The 14478-nt window shown below is 40.4% G+C and overlaps 1 protein-coding gene across 11 annotated transcripts in view; it reads left to right on the top strand.

The window, feature by feature from the left end:
• fbrsl1 (fibrosin-like 1) overlaps positions 1-10830 on the top strand; it is a 279207-nt gene extending 268377 nt beyond the window's left edge. For 3 of the 11 annotated variants that reach the window (XM_057352118.1, XM_057352154.1, XM_057352163.1), the window contains 11 exons: positions 56-318; positions 2818-2868; positions 3042-3137; positions 4869-4940; positions 5035-5064; positions 5167-5238; positions 5446-5578; positions 6551-6634; positions 7461-7544; positions 8087-8348; positions 8446-10830. In XM_057352118.1, coding sequence (XP_057208101.1) covers positions 56-318; positions 2818-2868; positions 3042-3137; positions 4869-4940; positions 5035-5064; positions 5167-5238; positions 5446-5578; positions 6551-6634; positions 7461-7544; positions 8087-8348; positions 8446-9736 — 2438 coding nt within the window. In that variant the 3' untranslated portion in view covers positions 9737-10830. The remainder of the gene's footprint in view (positions 1-55; positions 319-2817; positions 2869-3041; positions 3138-4868; positions 4941-5034; positions 5065-5166; positions 5239-5445; positions 5579-6550; positions 6635-7460; positions 7545-8086; positions 8349-8445) is intronic. The other 8 variants (XM_057352199.1, XM_057352137.1, XM_057352188.1 and 5 more) reach the window with 6 other exon arrangements.
• Positions 10831-14478: the final 3648 nt, after the last annotated feature.

Genomic DNA, 14478 nt, shown 5'->3' with positions numbered 1-14478 from the left:
GCCCCCTCCCTCCTCCCTCTCCCTCCTTTCTCCCCATGGCTTTCCTTTCTTGCAGAGCATGATCTTCTGCGGCAGGAGCTGAACAACCGCTTCCTGGTTCAGAGCTCGGAGCGAGGTCGGGGGTCAGCGCCAAGGGCGACAGGGTCGCCATTGGCCCCTGTGTCGCTCCTCCGGGCCGAGTTTCACCAACATCAGCATATGCACCAGCACCAACACATGCATCAGCACACCTTCACGCCTTTCCCTGCCAGTCTGCCCCCAGCAGCCATCATTGGGCCGCCCACTGCACCTCCCTTGGTGCGTACCCCAGCCAGAAATGTGAGGATAAGTAAAAACGGATAGATTTTACTCCCTTCCTACCTCCTTACTCCCCCCTCAAAAAATACCCCCGATTAGATCAAACAAGTCCCTACAATGTGACCTGAAGATTCTTCTATTTTGAACATGTTTTATACCAAACTTCAGGAAGTTAAAGTCAAGTAATGCCCAGTAATTTTGTCAAAAAATCCTGACATTTTAGAGCCAATGGCAGACTGTCTGGAACGTGGCGAACACAGACAAGCATTTCATTATAAACCGTGAAGCATCCCAGTGCTGTTATGCTAAATATCAGCATTCTTAATTAACTGTTGTCATTTACCGTGGCTCAAGTTTTTTTTTTTCTTAAACAGAGGCCAAGGGGTTAAAAGAGTTTTACAGCACTATCTCAGTGACGTAACCGATCACCCTAACAGGATAAACTGCTGTCCCATGACATCCTCAAATTTTGTAGCTTTTCCCCTAATAAAAACCCTTTTTGCTGCCATGTCAACATGCCAAACAGCACACTATAGTCTTGGGCTTTTATAGTGTGCGCCAGGGATGTTTTATTGCTTTCATATGAGCAGAATGATGATGTTTTTGAGTGCTGGGGGCTGCTCGAGGCACACCGAGCCCTGTGGCGTGACTGAGGTACAGGCAGGACTCATTCTTCGTGACACATTCGAAGCTTGCGGTCGAAACGTAATGACCTCACCACAGATGAAAGTCATGACATCAACGGGGTTGTTTTGATAAAGCGTAATTGCTTCCGTGTGCAACGCAGCTATTAGAGGCAAACTTTGGCAGGCTGTAATCAGATTTCACATAAAGCTGCTCAAAGTTAGCCAGTCATATGAAACACATTGAAAGCGTCTTATCTGCATATTATCTGTACTACGAACCAGTCCCGAAGATATTTCTCATTCCGTCAGAGCACTAGATGAAAAGACTGGTAGGCTGTTTAGCATTTTTGAATCATTGATAACCATCTCAAAAGATTAAATCTGCTTACATATTTGTCTCATAACGTACTGTATGTTTTTTAGATTGCTGCTTGCATTTCTTTCTTTGTTAAAGATTTCTTTCGTCATGATCAACTGTACTTCTGAAATATTGTAGATTATGAAAAAATAATATGAAATGAAATGAAAACGTTTTTACGGGGTGTGTCTTATCTTTAGTGTTGGATGATAAAGTCAACACCACACCTTCCTCAAATATTTTGCAAGGTACAAGGTCTCATTTTCCAAACTGCCATTGTTTCTTTCAAAATCATGTGATTATTATGATTTTTACCGAGGTATAGATATATTGCATTGTTGAGAGTATGGGCAGCAAAATATTGTTATAATAATAACACTGTATGTCTTTGTTTTTCCCCTTCTGCCATTTCTTGAAAAACAATATAAAGATTTAATTGTTTACAGATGTAATATTGAACCTTTATGTAGCAAAGCTGTTTGTTATAAAGCACTGACAGGAGTTGTGAATTATGAAGCACTGTTTTTTATGGGCAACCATAAACCTTTGGTGTATTTACTCAGCAAGTGTTAACCATAAAACAGACGTGTAGCCCTCAGAAGAAACGCAAAAGTGTAACAACCACATCAGCAATATTTCTCATCCTGAGTTCGATTTTGCCTAATGATCAATACACAATCATTCCTTGCAGGATAAAAACAATTGATGTGATAGATGTATGTAATGTACCCCATGAGTAACGTTGTTGTTCAATGTTTTTTTCAAGAAACATGCACACACACATGCACTGTTGTTTTTATTACCATCATGTGACCTGAGACTGGGCTTCTGTAAAAACAACACTAAAGAGAGTTTGTAAAGGATTTGTAGGTTTACTTTAACATCCAAGTAATCTTTAAGGAGTTCAAGTTATTTTAGAGTAATTGAGAACTTCCTGGGGAATCCAGTGGGTCCCAGTCATTGAAAATGAAACTTCCTGTTGTCTTGAGCTAAATATGATGATATGATGTTACAATGTCTTATTTACACAGTCCTCCTGACAACAGTATATGGTCATTTTAGTGCAGTTTGGAGGCACGTTTTCTTGCATTTTTTCATTTGACTTTTACTGTAGTCACATTGTAAATTTTACTGCGAATTTAATCTCATGACTTGAAAGGATTTTTTTCTTAACTATGAATGAAGTGAAATGTAAAAGAAGTCCCATATCAGTGTAATTGGAAGTGAAGGGTGCCTTCTATTTTTTTAGCGATCTGGTTTGGCTTTTGTGAGTGTATTCCCATACTCCACGTCTGTTCTCTGAAGCCTGTGCCAACTGCGGTTGCAGTGGTTTTCTTTCATGTGACATTGAATGGCTGTTTTACTGTGTAATTGTTTTATTAGAAGGGTGTAATTTATTTGAGCTTCATCTGCTTTTTATTTGACTATGTAAGCACACTTCAGTAAAGCCTCTTATGTTTTTGGTCACAGATGCCTTTGATTTTGTTGATATGTTTTTAATTTGCGTCTCTCTCTCTCTCTTTTTTTCTTTTCCAGTTCGACAAATACGCTCCCAAGCTGGACAATCCCTTCTTGAGACATTCAAGCGTAAGTGTTCACTTGTTTTGACTGAGTAACTTGGATTGACTGTGGATGAAAGAGATGACTATGTAAACGTTGTTTGGACTTCGAGACACATTTGTAAACGTTGTCTGGGAATGATGACTTCAAAGCAGTGCAGTTGATTGCAAGTAAAGACTTTTGTAAACTTTATATTGCAGTTCTTTCCCTCCTACCCGCCAGCGATGCCAGGCATGCCTCCGTTGCTTCCACATTCAGGACCCTTCAGTTCGCTGCAAGGCGCCTTCCAGCCAAAGGTTAGACGTCAGTTCATACTGTGAACTCTGATCATGTGGGAATGTAGACAAAATCATTTTGATTTGGGAAGAACCAGTTAGAGCACATGTGGTCAGGCGTTTCGCATTTTCCGACTCTTAAAAGTACCATGGTACTACCATGATTTGGATATGTACCATTTGCCGAAATTTAGCAGACGATAAAGAAAAAACACAGTTTACAATGCATATTTTGTGTAAAAGTGAATAGTGCTCTTTTAAGTTAATTGAAAACATCCCTAGTGTATCTTCAGTATCATTAACATTGTGTAGTCTATCAGCGAGTAGAACTCTCGTATGTTTCCTGATTCCTAGCCCAGCCTTTTCTTACCATTAGTATTCAGAGTGCCTTCAGATGCCGCACAGCTGCATTTATATTGCAGACAGCCTGAGAAATCCTCCTCTGCCTCTTTCTCTAATGGATTATGCAAAGAGCTACAGGCTCAATGACCTGCTGGAGGCTTTTGTGTTAACTTTATAGTTAGCACTGTGGTCTTGAACAAGATGGTGTGTGTGTGTGTAATATGGTTTCCTCTCAGTCGTGTAATCCTTTTTCCATGAAACTTTCAAATAACACTCTCTATTGTGCAAGATGCCCATTAAAGGTGCTGTTGTTCGAGCAAGTGTACCATTTAAGAGATTAATGATGAAACGTGGGAATGAAATGAATTTTGAAAACTTTGCCCATAATGAGTCGCATGACTTCACGAATGAATCGGAACGCAGAAGCCATAGTTAATATGTGAGGAGGTCATTTTATTTTTGGACAAGCTAAACCGTTAAATATTTTCACAGTACACAACCATCAAATGAGGTTTTGTTTTCAGGCCTGAAAGGGTAGCTGTTGGCTGGTGTGTTGGATACACAGTCTGGTTGCATTTTTAGACTTTTAGGAACATGGCCAGCTTTTTAGATCTCTAATGATTGTATAATGTTGAATTATAGTCAGTGCATACTCTTAAGGGCTCAGCATAGTCCAGGCGAATTGCGCTTTCGTTCTGCGTTTTGGGTAAAACGAAGCTCGAAAACGTTGAGAGACGGAATAGTGTTTTCGAACAATCCAACACCCCTTTGTTTTTGGAGGCGGGGTTTACATGACGTATGCAAATAAAACGATGCGTTATTTCCCACAGACCAGGTGGCACTACATAACACACCCACCTATTACGTAATGACCATGGACCAATGGTGGCTCGAGGGTGTTTACCGGCCAACACAAAGTTTCCCGGAGAGTTCTGTTTGGTTTGCTGCGGCGAACTAGTGAAACGAATTGTCGTTTGGACCAGATTTTGTTCGAAATCAGGTCACAGACGGTCGTTTTTCGATTTCGATGTAGTATGCTGAGCCCTTTAGGGGACACTGTGCCCAAAAAAGGAAAATTATTTCATAATTTATTCATCCTTGTTTCAAACCTGTATGCCTTTATTTCGTCTGCGGAACACAAAAGATATTCTGAAGAATGTAGGTAACCAAACAGCATTGGCTCCTATTCACTTCCACTGTATGGACACAAAACACCTGAGACTTTCTCAAAATATCTTTTGTGTACCAAAGAAGAAAGAATCATATACAGATTTTGAATGACATGAGGGTAAATAAATGATGACGTTTTTGGTTGAACTGTCGCTTTAATCTCGTAAACATTGCACTATAATAAATAATGACCATAATGTCGGTGTTGATCATTAGTCCTGTCGTCATTTCTTTTCCCAGGCTTCGAACCCTATAGATGTTGCAGGACGACCAGGAGCTGTCCCCCACACACTTCTACAAAAGGACCCAAGGGTAAGCCATCCAAAGACCAGTTTTAGTGATTCGTGAACTTTAACGTGAACTGTTAAAAAAAATCTCTTTCTTTCTTGACTCTGTTTTCTCATAGATAACAGATCCTTTTAGGTCTTCAGTAAGAGTAAGCATCATATTTTCACTCTATTCGAAATCCCTACATTTTCACCATAAATGCAGCCGCCTTTGTGCTAATGCTTGGAATTTTTCTCTTTGCTCATGTCAGAAGCCTGGTAAATGGTGTGCGGTGCATGTTCAAATCGCCTGGCAGATCTACCATCATCAGCAGAAGATGAAAGTAAGTTATCATATGGAAGCCGAGGGAAAGTTTAGAAGTCTTTTGTTTTTGTAATATTATATAGAAAGAAATACAAAAATACCAAAAAGCAGACTGTATTGGCCATGGAATAGAGAAAAAACATGTTTTAAGGGTTTTCTGCTATGCCCAAATGGCTATTGTAAATATTTAAGCGCTTAACTAAAAATAATGTTTGTCTCTTAATAGCAGATGCACTTGGACCCCCACAAATTGGACATGCATGGAAAACTAGATCTGTTTAGCCGTCCACCGGCACCCGGTGTATTCCCTGGGTTCCCTTACCCTCATGATCTGGCCAGACCCCTCTTCTCATCAACAGGTGTGTGTTTTTATAAAAACCCTGGAAATATATTTAATTCTTTTTCATCATCATTCATGGCACCATTTTGACATATAATGTACAGAAAAAACTTTTTTTTCAATGAATGCTCTTTTGTTTTATTCATAAATATAGAGATTACATATACAAAATAGCCTGTGGATCATGTTAATCTCGTTCCTGAAACAAACCCAACATACTGTTGATTGCTCTTATTGATATGCATAATGGTGATTTTGCTAAAAACCTACTTGAACAGACCACTAACAGATACTCTAAACTTAAAGATTCACTTATAGAATATATTTTAAACTCATTTATGCATTTGGCGGATGCTTTTATTCAAAGCGACTGTTAATCAGTACATGCATTTCCTGGCAATCTAGCCCATAACTTTGGCGTTGCTAACGTCATGATCTACCAGATGAGCTACAGCAACACAACACAACTGACGTACAGCCCACACAGGTTACTTATTAGTTAGGTTATTTTGTAAATTGTACTGCAATCTCTATATTGGCATGGGTTCATTGTAAAAAAATTTATTTGGATGTCTTTCTCTAGCTCACTGCTTACTGATTTGCATGGTGTTATTTTGAATGTTGTCTTAGCTCGACACTGGTGCTACAGGCATGAATATAAATGCTTTTACCTATTGTAATTGACTGGTCATTCTTTGTTGAGTGGAAACACGAGGGCTTTTGCCCTTTAGAATGTATTAAGAATGCTGCGTTGTGTCATGAAGGAGCTTGTAACTGGTTTCTTCATTAATGATACACACAAACAAATGATAGGTCAAACTGAATAGACAGTTGACCATTTCAAACGCAACCTAAACACTTAATCTAAAGCATCACTTTTACAACATCCTTTCAGGCCTCATACAAAGTATTACACTGTATAAAGAGTACTTTTCTGTGAAGTTTGTCTGTAATGGGACTAATCATGCTGATTCTCTGCTGTGTTTAAAAGGATCAGGACATCCAGCGGCATCACCATATGGACCATCACCTCACCACACTGGCTTCCTGCCTCCCAGCCACTTGGCAGGTAAGTGTAAGTAGCCCACAATTTAAGTACTATTTTTGTTATTTTGATTGGAACAGTTAGCCATATTTGCCTGGATGTTGTACTGATGTGTTCCTGTTGTGTAGTTTCAATTGTTCAGCTAGCAAAAGTTTTTGGAAATGTCATAAAATAAACATAAAAAACATTTGATGAAAAAATGTGATCTAGAATTAGGCACGATATGGCGTTACTTTGAATAAGTTGTTCGCGTGGTATCAAATGCCTTTGATGATTCCCCAAAGGGTGGGTTGTTAAACTCCATCTTTAGGTTGCCTAAAACAGTCCCAATTTACCTGAATTCACATCATATTTTACCATCAATTTCCTTAACTGGGCTTTGGAAGTTTCCTGTACTTAATTCGAAAAGGATTGAAGCACTTGTGCTCCCCCTCAATTTCTATCAGTAATTTGGGTTCAGTGCTGAATGGTGCTTTAACACAGTGCGCTTTCGAGTCGATGCAGTTTGAGTTCATAAATACTTAGGCCCCAAAGTAATCAGAGAGAAATCAGTAAGATGTGCTAGCTTACATTGACACATTTTTCTACATATGACAACTCAAACTGTCCACAAAGGTGCCCGAGCAATTGCACTCCAATCAGGTTTGCTCTTCACGCCAGCACCTCTCGCTGCTTAATCTGCAGCCAGCGAACACTCTCCAACAGTCTTACTGGGAGAAATAAACAACCCCCAGGGAGTTAGAATAGCTGCAGTAACAGTGACGCAAGAACAAAGCTGGCTTGTAAGAGAAAAGCCGGTTGGAATGGTCGTGCACCTCCGGCCCCGCGTCGCTAATCCCTGTTTGGCATTTTGCAGATCCTTTCAGTCGCTCCAGTACCTTTGGCGGCCTCAGCAACCTTTCAACCAGTGCCTTCGGTGGATTAGGCAACCCAACCCTCGGTAAGCCTCGGCCCCCGGCCTCTAGTTCGACTCAGCTTAGCTCTGGACCACAGAGAGCGCAGGGAGAATAAAAAAGCAGGGAATGAAAAGGCACTTAGCGTCGTAAAAAATGCCAAATAAGAGTTTAAGGAAGTAGGGAGGCAGGCATTACAGCAATCTGGTTTAATCGTACACCAGCAGCTTTTGCCAAATTCACACCCTTGCAGCCAACTGGTTCAGCATTGGTCTTGCATTAATTGGTTTCGCAGTGCTCACAAACTAAACACTCTATTTATATCTCAATTCTATCCCCATATCTCATTTCCTTTCCCTTATTTCATCATTGGCTGAACGGGACTTCTGAAATACAATTTCCATTGCATGCTTTGTATTTCATAGCTCTTGACCCCTCTGGGTCATTGACTTGGACTCAGTACCATGACAAACATTGCACATCAGTAGTAGAAACTACCATTAACCTTTCAGTTTGGGAAAACAGAACAGAAGACAAAGTGCCCCCCCCCGGCCGTCTACAACTGATGGTTTGTGTGTTTTTATTTCAGGGGCAAACAGTATGTTTGGACCCAAAGAGGGTCCAGGGCTGCCTGGACTCAGTAGTCCCCATCACGATACCTGGAATCGGTTACACAGGACACCACCTTCATTCCCCACCCCTCCACAGTGGCCCAAATCGGCAGATGCTGAAAGAAGCAGCTCTGCCAACAGTCACGACAGAGATAGAGACCGGGAACGAGAGAAAGAGAAAGAACGAGAGCGAGAAAAAAGGGACTCTTCTGTTGGGAAAGATGAGAAAGATAAGGACAGGTTGGTGTTGCAAATCACTACTTATTTTGTTCTTTTTCTTTTTTTGTCCCCTCACTTCAAATTAAATATTCAATGCATATTTTCTTTCCTCTTGCAGAGATTCTTTGGATCGTAATCGCCATTCAAACCGCTCCTCTCCAGCCTCTGCTCCGGTTAACTATCAGATCAGCAGCCTGATTCGCTCAAACTCCACCGACTCAGGTAGACACCGCAGCGGTAGTGCCGACAGGAACCGGGAGCCCGAAAAAGAGCTGTTGGACCGTCAACGCGAGGCAGCCATGTTGGGAGATGTGAAGGTGAAAGAAAGTCGTTCTCCAAGCAAGGAGATCACAGACAGACGATCTGCAGATGACTCGTGCAAACCCATTCAGCGTTCACCGTCTCCATACTCTAAAAGCAGCATTGATGCAGCAATCAAGATGGCTGGTCCTCCACCGTTACCAATTAAAGACGTCGAAAAAGATAGAAAAGAAACCAGCTCAGTTGATCCGCTAAACAAGTTCAAGAATGATATGAAGATCAAAGAGGAGCGTAAGGAGGACCTGGACGTGATGGTGGTTGGATCTGAAGCACCCACTAAACCTCAACCCCCTGCGCCACCTTATCAAACCACACCCATAGCTCATCACCACTCTTCACTGCCTCATCAGCCTCCTCCACCCTCTCCTCGCTGTAGCGACCCTCCGACTCCTGCTTCACTTCATGGAGTTCCCATGCAACACTCGCTGCCTCTTTCTATGAGTGCCATGCACCAGATGGGAAGTCTAAATGTGCTGGAACGTACCCGTATGGCACCCTTTATGGGAGTCAGCCCTCTTGCAGCTGGACGTGATCGTCTCCCCCACCCAGCGTTCTCCTGGGATCCTCTACGGGAGGCGTATCGGAACCTCGACTTGCAGCGCCGCATGGATTTCCAGCTTCGCGCAGAGCCTGGACATCGCTTTCCTGGCGTCTATGATCCAGAACGGCCCTATCGGGATCGAGAAGCGCATGACTACGCGCACCATGAGCACCTGCTGGAACTTCGGCGGGAACAGGAGAGATTAAGGCAACAGGCGGAGGAAAGGGAACGGTTGCATTTGCGTGAGGAACTGGATCGAGCAAGGTTGCACCAACTGCACCAATCGCCAATCGAAGGACATTTACCCCATATGCCACCATTTATGTCGCACCTCGGTGGAATGCCATACCCAAGGCTTAGCCCTTCAACAGGACATAACGGACTTCTTAACCGGACACCTCCAACTGCAGCACTAAGTGCCCCTCCACCTCTGGTACCTTCTGGCGCTGCAAGACCGGTGTCGCCAAGACGGACTACGCCGATCACCACCCAGGACCCCCGGGAGTACTCGCCATCACGCAACCCCAAAGAAGTGGAGGCCCGGTAACGCTCTAAGGAAAACGCCTCCTTTAAGTTTGACGCAGGCAACATGCACTTATTTTCACACAAAGTAAATAATAAATGTGTAATTTGTACAAAGATTTGTACCTTGGAACAAGCACATCACCATGGTTTTTGGCCGGGATAAGTTGGTAGCTCCGAACAAATTACACAAACGTCAACTACCAACCAGAAATTTGATATTAATATATTAATCCAATGCCTTTTCAGTTTTTCATGTGAAGAGATTCTGAAATTAGTTTGTACATTTCCTACCCTTTTTCATGTACAGACATTTTTTATGTATTTGCATAAGTTTCTTTCGTTCCCTGCCCTGTATATTTATCCTGGCGAGCTGCTGGACATGGATGTCTACATATCTGAATTGGTATGATCTCACAGTTTGACAGTTGATATGCTCTATGGTACTTGGAGATACTCAGTGCTGACCGTGTACAAAGTTACATTTTGGAAGTTCTTGTTTGCTTGATTTTTTGAGATATGCAGACAAATATGTATTAAAATATTCTTGTTTGATTGATGTAAAGTTTAAAGATATTGTAAATATCTTGTTGATATTACTTGGAACGAAATGACATTGTACATTTGTTAGGCTTTTTAAATGTTTCTAAAAAAACACAATGAAATAAAACAGAACCACTTCCAGGTTGAAACCATGGCGACGCAGCTGTCCAATCAGAGGGGGTCAGGTCATGGTGATGCAATCTATGCAAAGAGGATAAAGAGAGAGTTCTGATTGGACGGTTATCGGAATGGAAAGTCAATGAGTTCTACAGAGAGAATTCCGGATCATTGATTTTTCCATGAAGAGCCAATGAAACAAACAACGATAAACTTCCAGGTCATAAAGGAACTGCTTTAGCAGAGTAACTGTTCTCCAGCCACAGAAACTGGACATCTGACAAACATTGAAATGTTTGAGGTGGCAATAGACTCTTTCTGTCGACCTTGTGGTGTTGTGCAGTTGTTTTTCTTAGACTCTTGTATACAAAACAAGTAGAGCTTTAGGCGTGAAAAAAATGAAAATGAACATTCATGGTTTAAAAATGTATGGAATAAAGGTTGGACCTTATATCTGCACACCTGTCTGGTATTTTATACATCCAACTGAATGTTTCTGTAATTGTGTTTTAAATCTTCTGCGTGAATGTCTGGGGGAAAAAAATTAAAAAGTAAAAATTTTAAATATAAAGTAAAAATTATAGCCTTTAATCTTTTGAATTAAACTTGGCACAACAAAAACACTGTTATTTTTTCGCAGCCTTAAACTTTTAAATGCAATCAAATTAGCTTTACAAGTCATTTTTTCAACTTGTACGATTTTCAGTGTTTTTAAGTAACTTCAACTCATCAAAATTCAACGTGCAACGCAAGTTGAAATGGTTTTTTTTCTTTGCATTGCAATAATGATTTGTTAGTAGACTTTAAATCTTATTAGAGTAGTTTACAATTGAGAAGGGCAGGGGATTTCAAAGTATCTTTTATGCAAAGTATTTCGATTATTGGGTAAAATTGTACTTTTTGAGAGTATACATTTTTTCATTAATATGGCAATTGAGGCAACAGAAAAAAACTATATCACAAATAAAACGCATTCATAATTTTCATTTAAACTGCATATAGTACATAGTCACTATGGTCTCCTGTCATGGCTGTCATATCTGCCGTGCTTTAGCGAGCAAGCCAAGACTGGGGACGAGAGAGAACCGCAGCACCACATTGATTTTCCGCAAGCGCAGCCTTTGAGTGTTTGTGTTGCAGGTAACTGGTATTGACTGGGGCTAGTGCTGTATTGACCGGCGGTCTGGACTCATTACCCGGAGTGACGCCTGCTAATGAGAGATGGATCAAGAAAGCAAGAGATGAGACGCGAACAAGAGTCCGTCCACCTGACAGCCCAATCAGAGTTCACCGTCCCTAGTATTTACCAAGTCTTGCCATTCTATTCTCAAACTCTCTCCATCCTTCTTCCCAACTGACAAACAATTCATCCTTATAACCGTTCCTAACCGGCTCCATCTGGCATGCCACTTTCAGGCCTGCCCTCAGTCCCAGCTCTCACCTCAAGTAATGGCAACGTGCGTCAGGCGGTATGCGGTCATTAGTGATGTTATTGAGAATCGATGCTCCTACCGCTGTGTCTGGCAGCCGATCTGGACATGCTGCATCAGAGAGGTCCGTCGCTGAAGAGAGAGGCAGGCTGGCAAAGCCGCCGTGAGGTGTATTGGAAAGCGAGTTAAATCGGGATCTGTTTCAATTTGGCAGCGCTGTAATTGAGAGGGTTATTCCATAGACACACAGCATCTGCGTCTCACTGGCCTTCTCCTGTCTCTCTAATCAGCTAGTTAGCACTTGCAAGACCTGGACCTTGAGACACCAGAGATAAAATGTGCAAATTTGTATTTTCTTTTTCTGTAACAATGGTGAAATTGTCTTTTCAAGGACTTGGCATGCTGTAGAGGATTCACTTGAATGATCCCTGGAAGCATCATTCAACATATGTGACCCTGGACAACAAAACCAGTCTTATGGGTAAATGTTTTATACATCATCTGAAAGCTGAATAAACAAATATAAAATAAATAAATAAGCTTTCCATTGATGCATGGTTTGTTGGGATAGGACAATATTTGGCAGAGATATAACCATTTAGAAATATTGAATCTGAGGGTGCAAAAAAGTCAAAATATTGAGAAAATCGCCTTTAAAGTTGTTCAAATTAAGTCCTTAGCATAGCATATTTACGATAGGAAATTTACAAAATATATTTATATATATATATATATATATAATGGCCCGGTTTCACAGACAAGGCTTAAGGCTAGTCCCAGACTAAAATGAACGTTTGACCTGTCTTAACTGAATATTACTTGCCCAGAAATATATTAGTGCCATTGTTTTGTCTGAAGACATGCATACCAGTAATGTATTCTTCTAAGGCATTTTTATAAAAGCCACATAAATATCTTAATTTAACTAAGGCATAGTCCTGGTTAAAGCTAAGCCGTGTCTGTGAAACCGGGCCATAATATAATCAAAATATTTTGGCATAAAAAAATCTATCATTTTGACCCATACAATGTTCATGTTCCCGTGCTACTTAAAGACTGTTTTTGTCATCCAGGGTCACATATTAGTTTTGAGTTGACCTGTGGTCCTCATATACTTTTATTGTACTGAAAAATCCACGAAAGAGAGACAGACATGCAGGTTTATACAGTAAGTGACAAAAGACTTTTTCATTCTATTTTTCAAACTATCCCTTTTAAAAACACGTTTACTTCTATCAAATTTCATTATCCTTTGTGGACCACAGTGAAGCACTGACCTCAGACAGATTGAATTTCAGACTCAAGTGATAAAGTAGCGTCTAAGCCTCTCTGCTCCAAATACGCTGTCATAGAGCCTGACACACCTCTCCTAAAATGCTTCTGGAAATATACACATCCATTCCAAACAGACAATGAACTGAGGGAGCGCAATGGATACAAATAATCTTTTGTTGTAAAAACAAGCAAGTCACTGAGATATGATGATATAAAGGAATGAGAAAGGAGTGTCCAGAGAAAAAGTAAAGTGTATTGCTCTTTTGAAGCTCACGACGTATTATTGCGTTCTTAGCTGTTTATAAATGTCTTAACCTTGGCTCAGATGTTTCTCTTGAAATTCAATGGGAGAAATAAAGGCATTTCATAGGACTTAAATGAGCAGTTCACCCAAAAAAAGCAAATTCTGTCTTCATTTACTCACCCTCAAGTTGTTCCAAATATAAATTTCTTTGTTCTGATGAACACAAAGAAAGATATTTGGAAGAATGCTTGTAATCAAACAGTTCCTGGACACCATTGAATACCATAGGAAAAATTACTTTATACATTTCTTTGTTCTCTTAAAGATAAAAGAAGATATTTTGAAGAATGTAGGAAAGCAAACAGTTCTGGGGCACTTTTGACTACCATTGTATCTTTCAAAATATCTTTCTCTGTGTTCATCAGAACAAAGAAATGTATACAGATCTGGAGCAACTCGAGGGTGAGTAAAAGATGACAGAATTTTCATTTTTGGGTGAACTATCCCTTTAAGGTGCAATCCTGTAAGAAAAATTACTCTTTTTTTTTCAGTTGTTTCCCCAAGACATCAATGAGATTAAATAAAGAGCAGTGCACACTTTTGCTTAGGTCTCCTCAGATATTTCATCTCAGATGTTTATTTTGAGAACCAGGATTCTCACAAATGTCTCCATCCGCTTCAGAAGAGATCAAACTGAACACTCAGATTTGCCAAGTCAATATTGAAGATTTCAATATGAACGCAAACATTTCTCATCAAATATATTACCTAATCTACATTTATTTTACACCTCCTCGTATGTTTTAACAACGTCTTATGTTTTTACTTTTTTCTTTTAAGCAATTTTAGGATAAACCGAGAACTGCTGAGTTATGAAAGAGCAACTTCTGAGGAATATCATTTCTGTCTAGGAAAAGAAATTGTAATATTCAAGAAATCTCATTTGGATTTGTTCTTTTATAAGGGGGGAATATATAATATATATAAGGAACAGTACAGAAACAGACAGTTGAGAGAATTCCAGACAAACCAACCGAGCCCCAGAAGCCCCCAAAAAATCATTTTTCCACTTTTATTCATTTTCGAAATGATTTTCCCCTCTTTGTTCATGGCTCAGCGAAAGCTCACTGCCTGTCTCCTCACACTCATATACGCAGG

This window comes from Triplophysa rosa, linkage group LG2, assembly GCF_024868665.1.
Source record: "Triplophysa rosa linkage group LG2, Trosa_1v2, whole genome shotgun sequence".
In the NCBI taxonomy this organism is placed as follows: domain Eukaryota; kingdom Metazoa; phylum Chordata; class Actinopteri; order Cypriniformes; family Nemacheilidae; genus Triplophysa; species Triplophysa rosa.
Note: the sequence above shows the minus strand (reverse complement) of the source record. Positions and strands in the feature narration are given on the sequence as shown.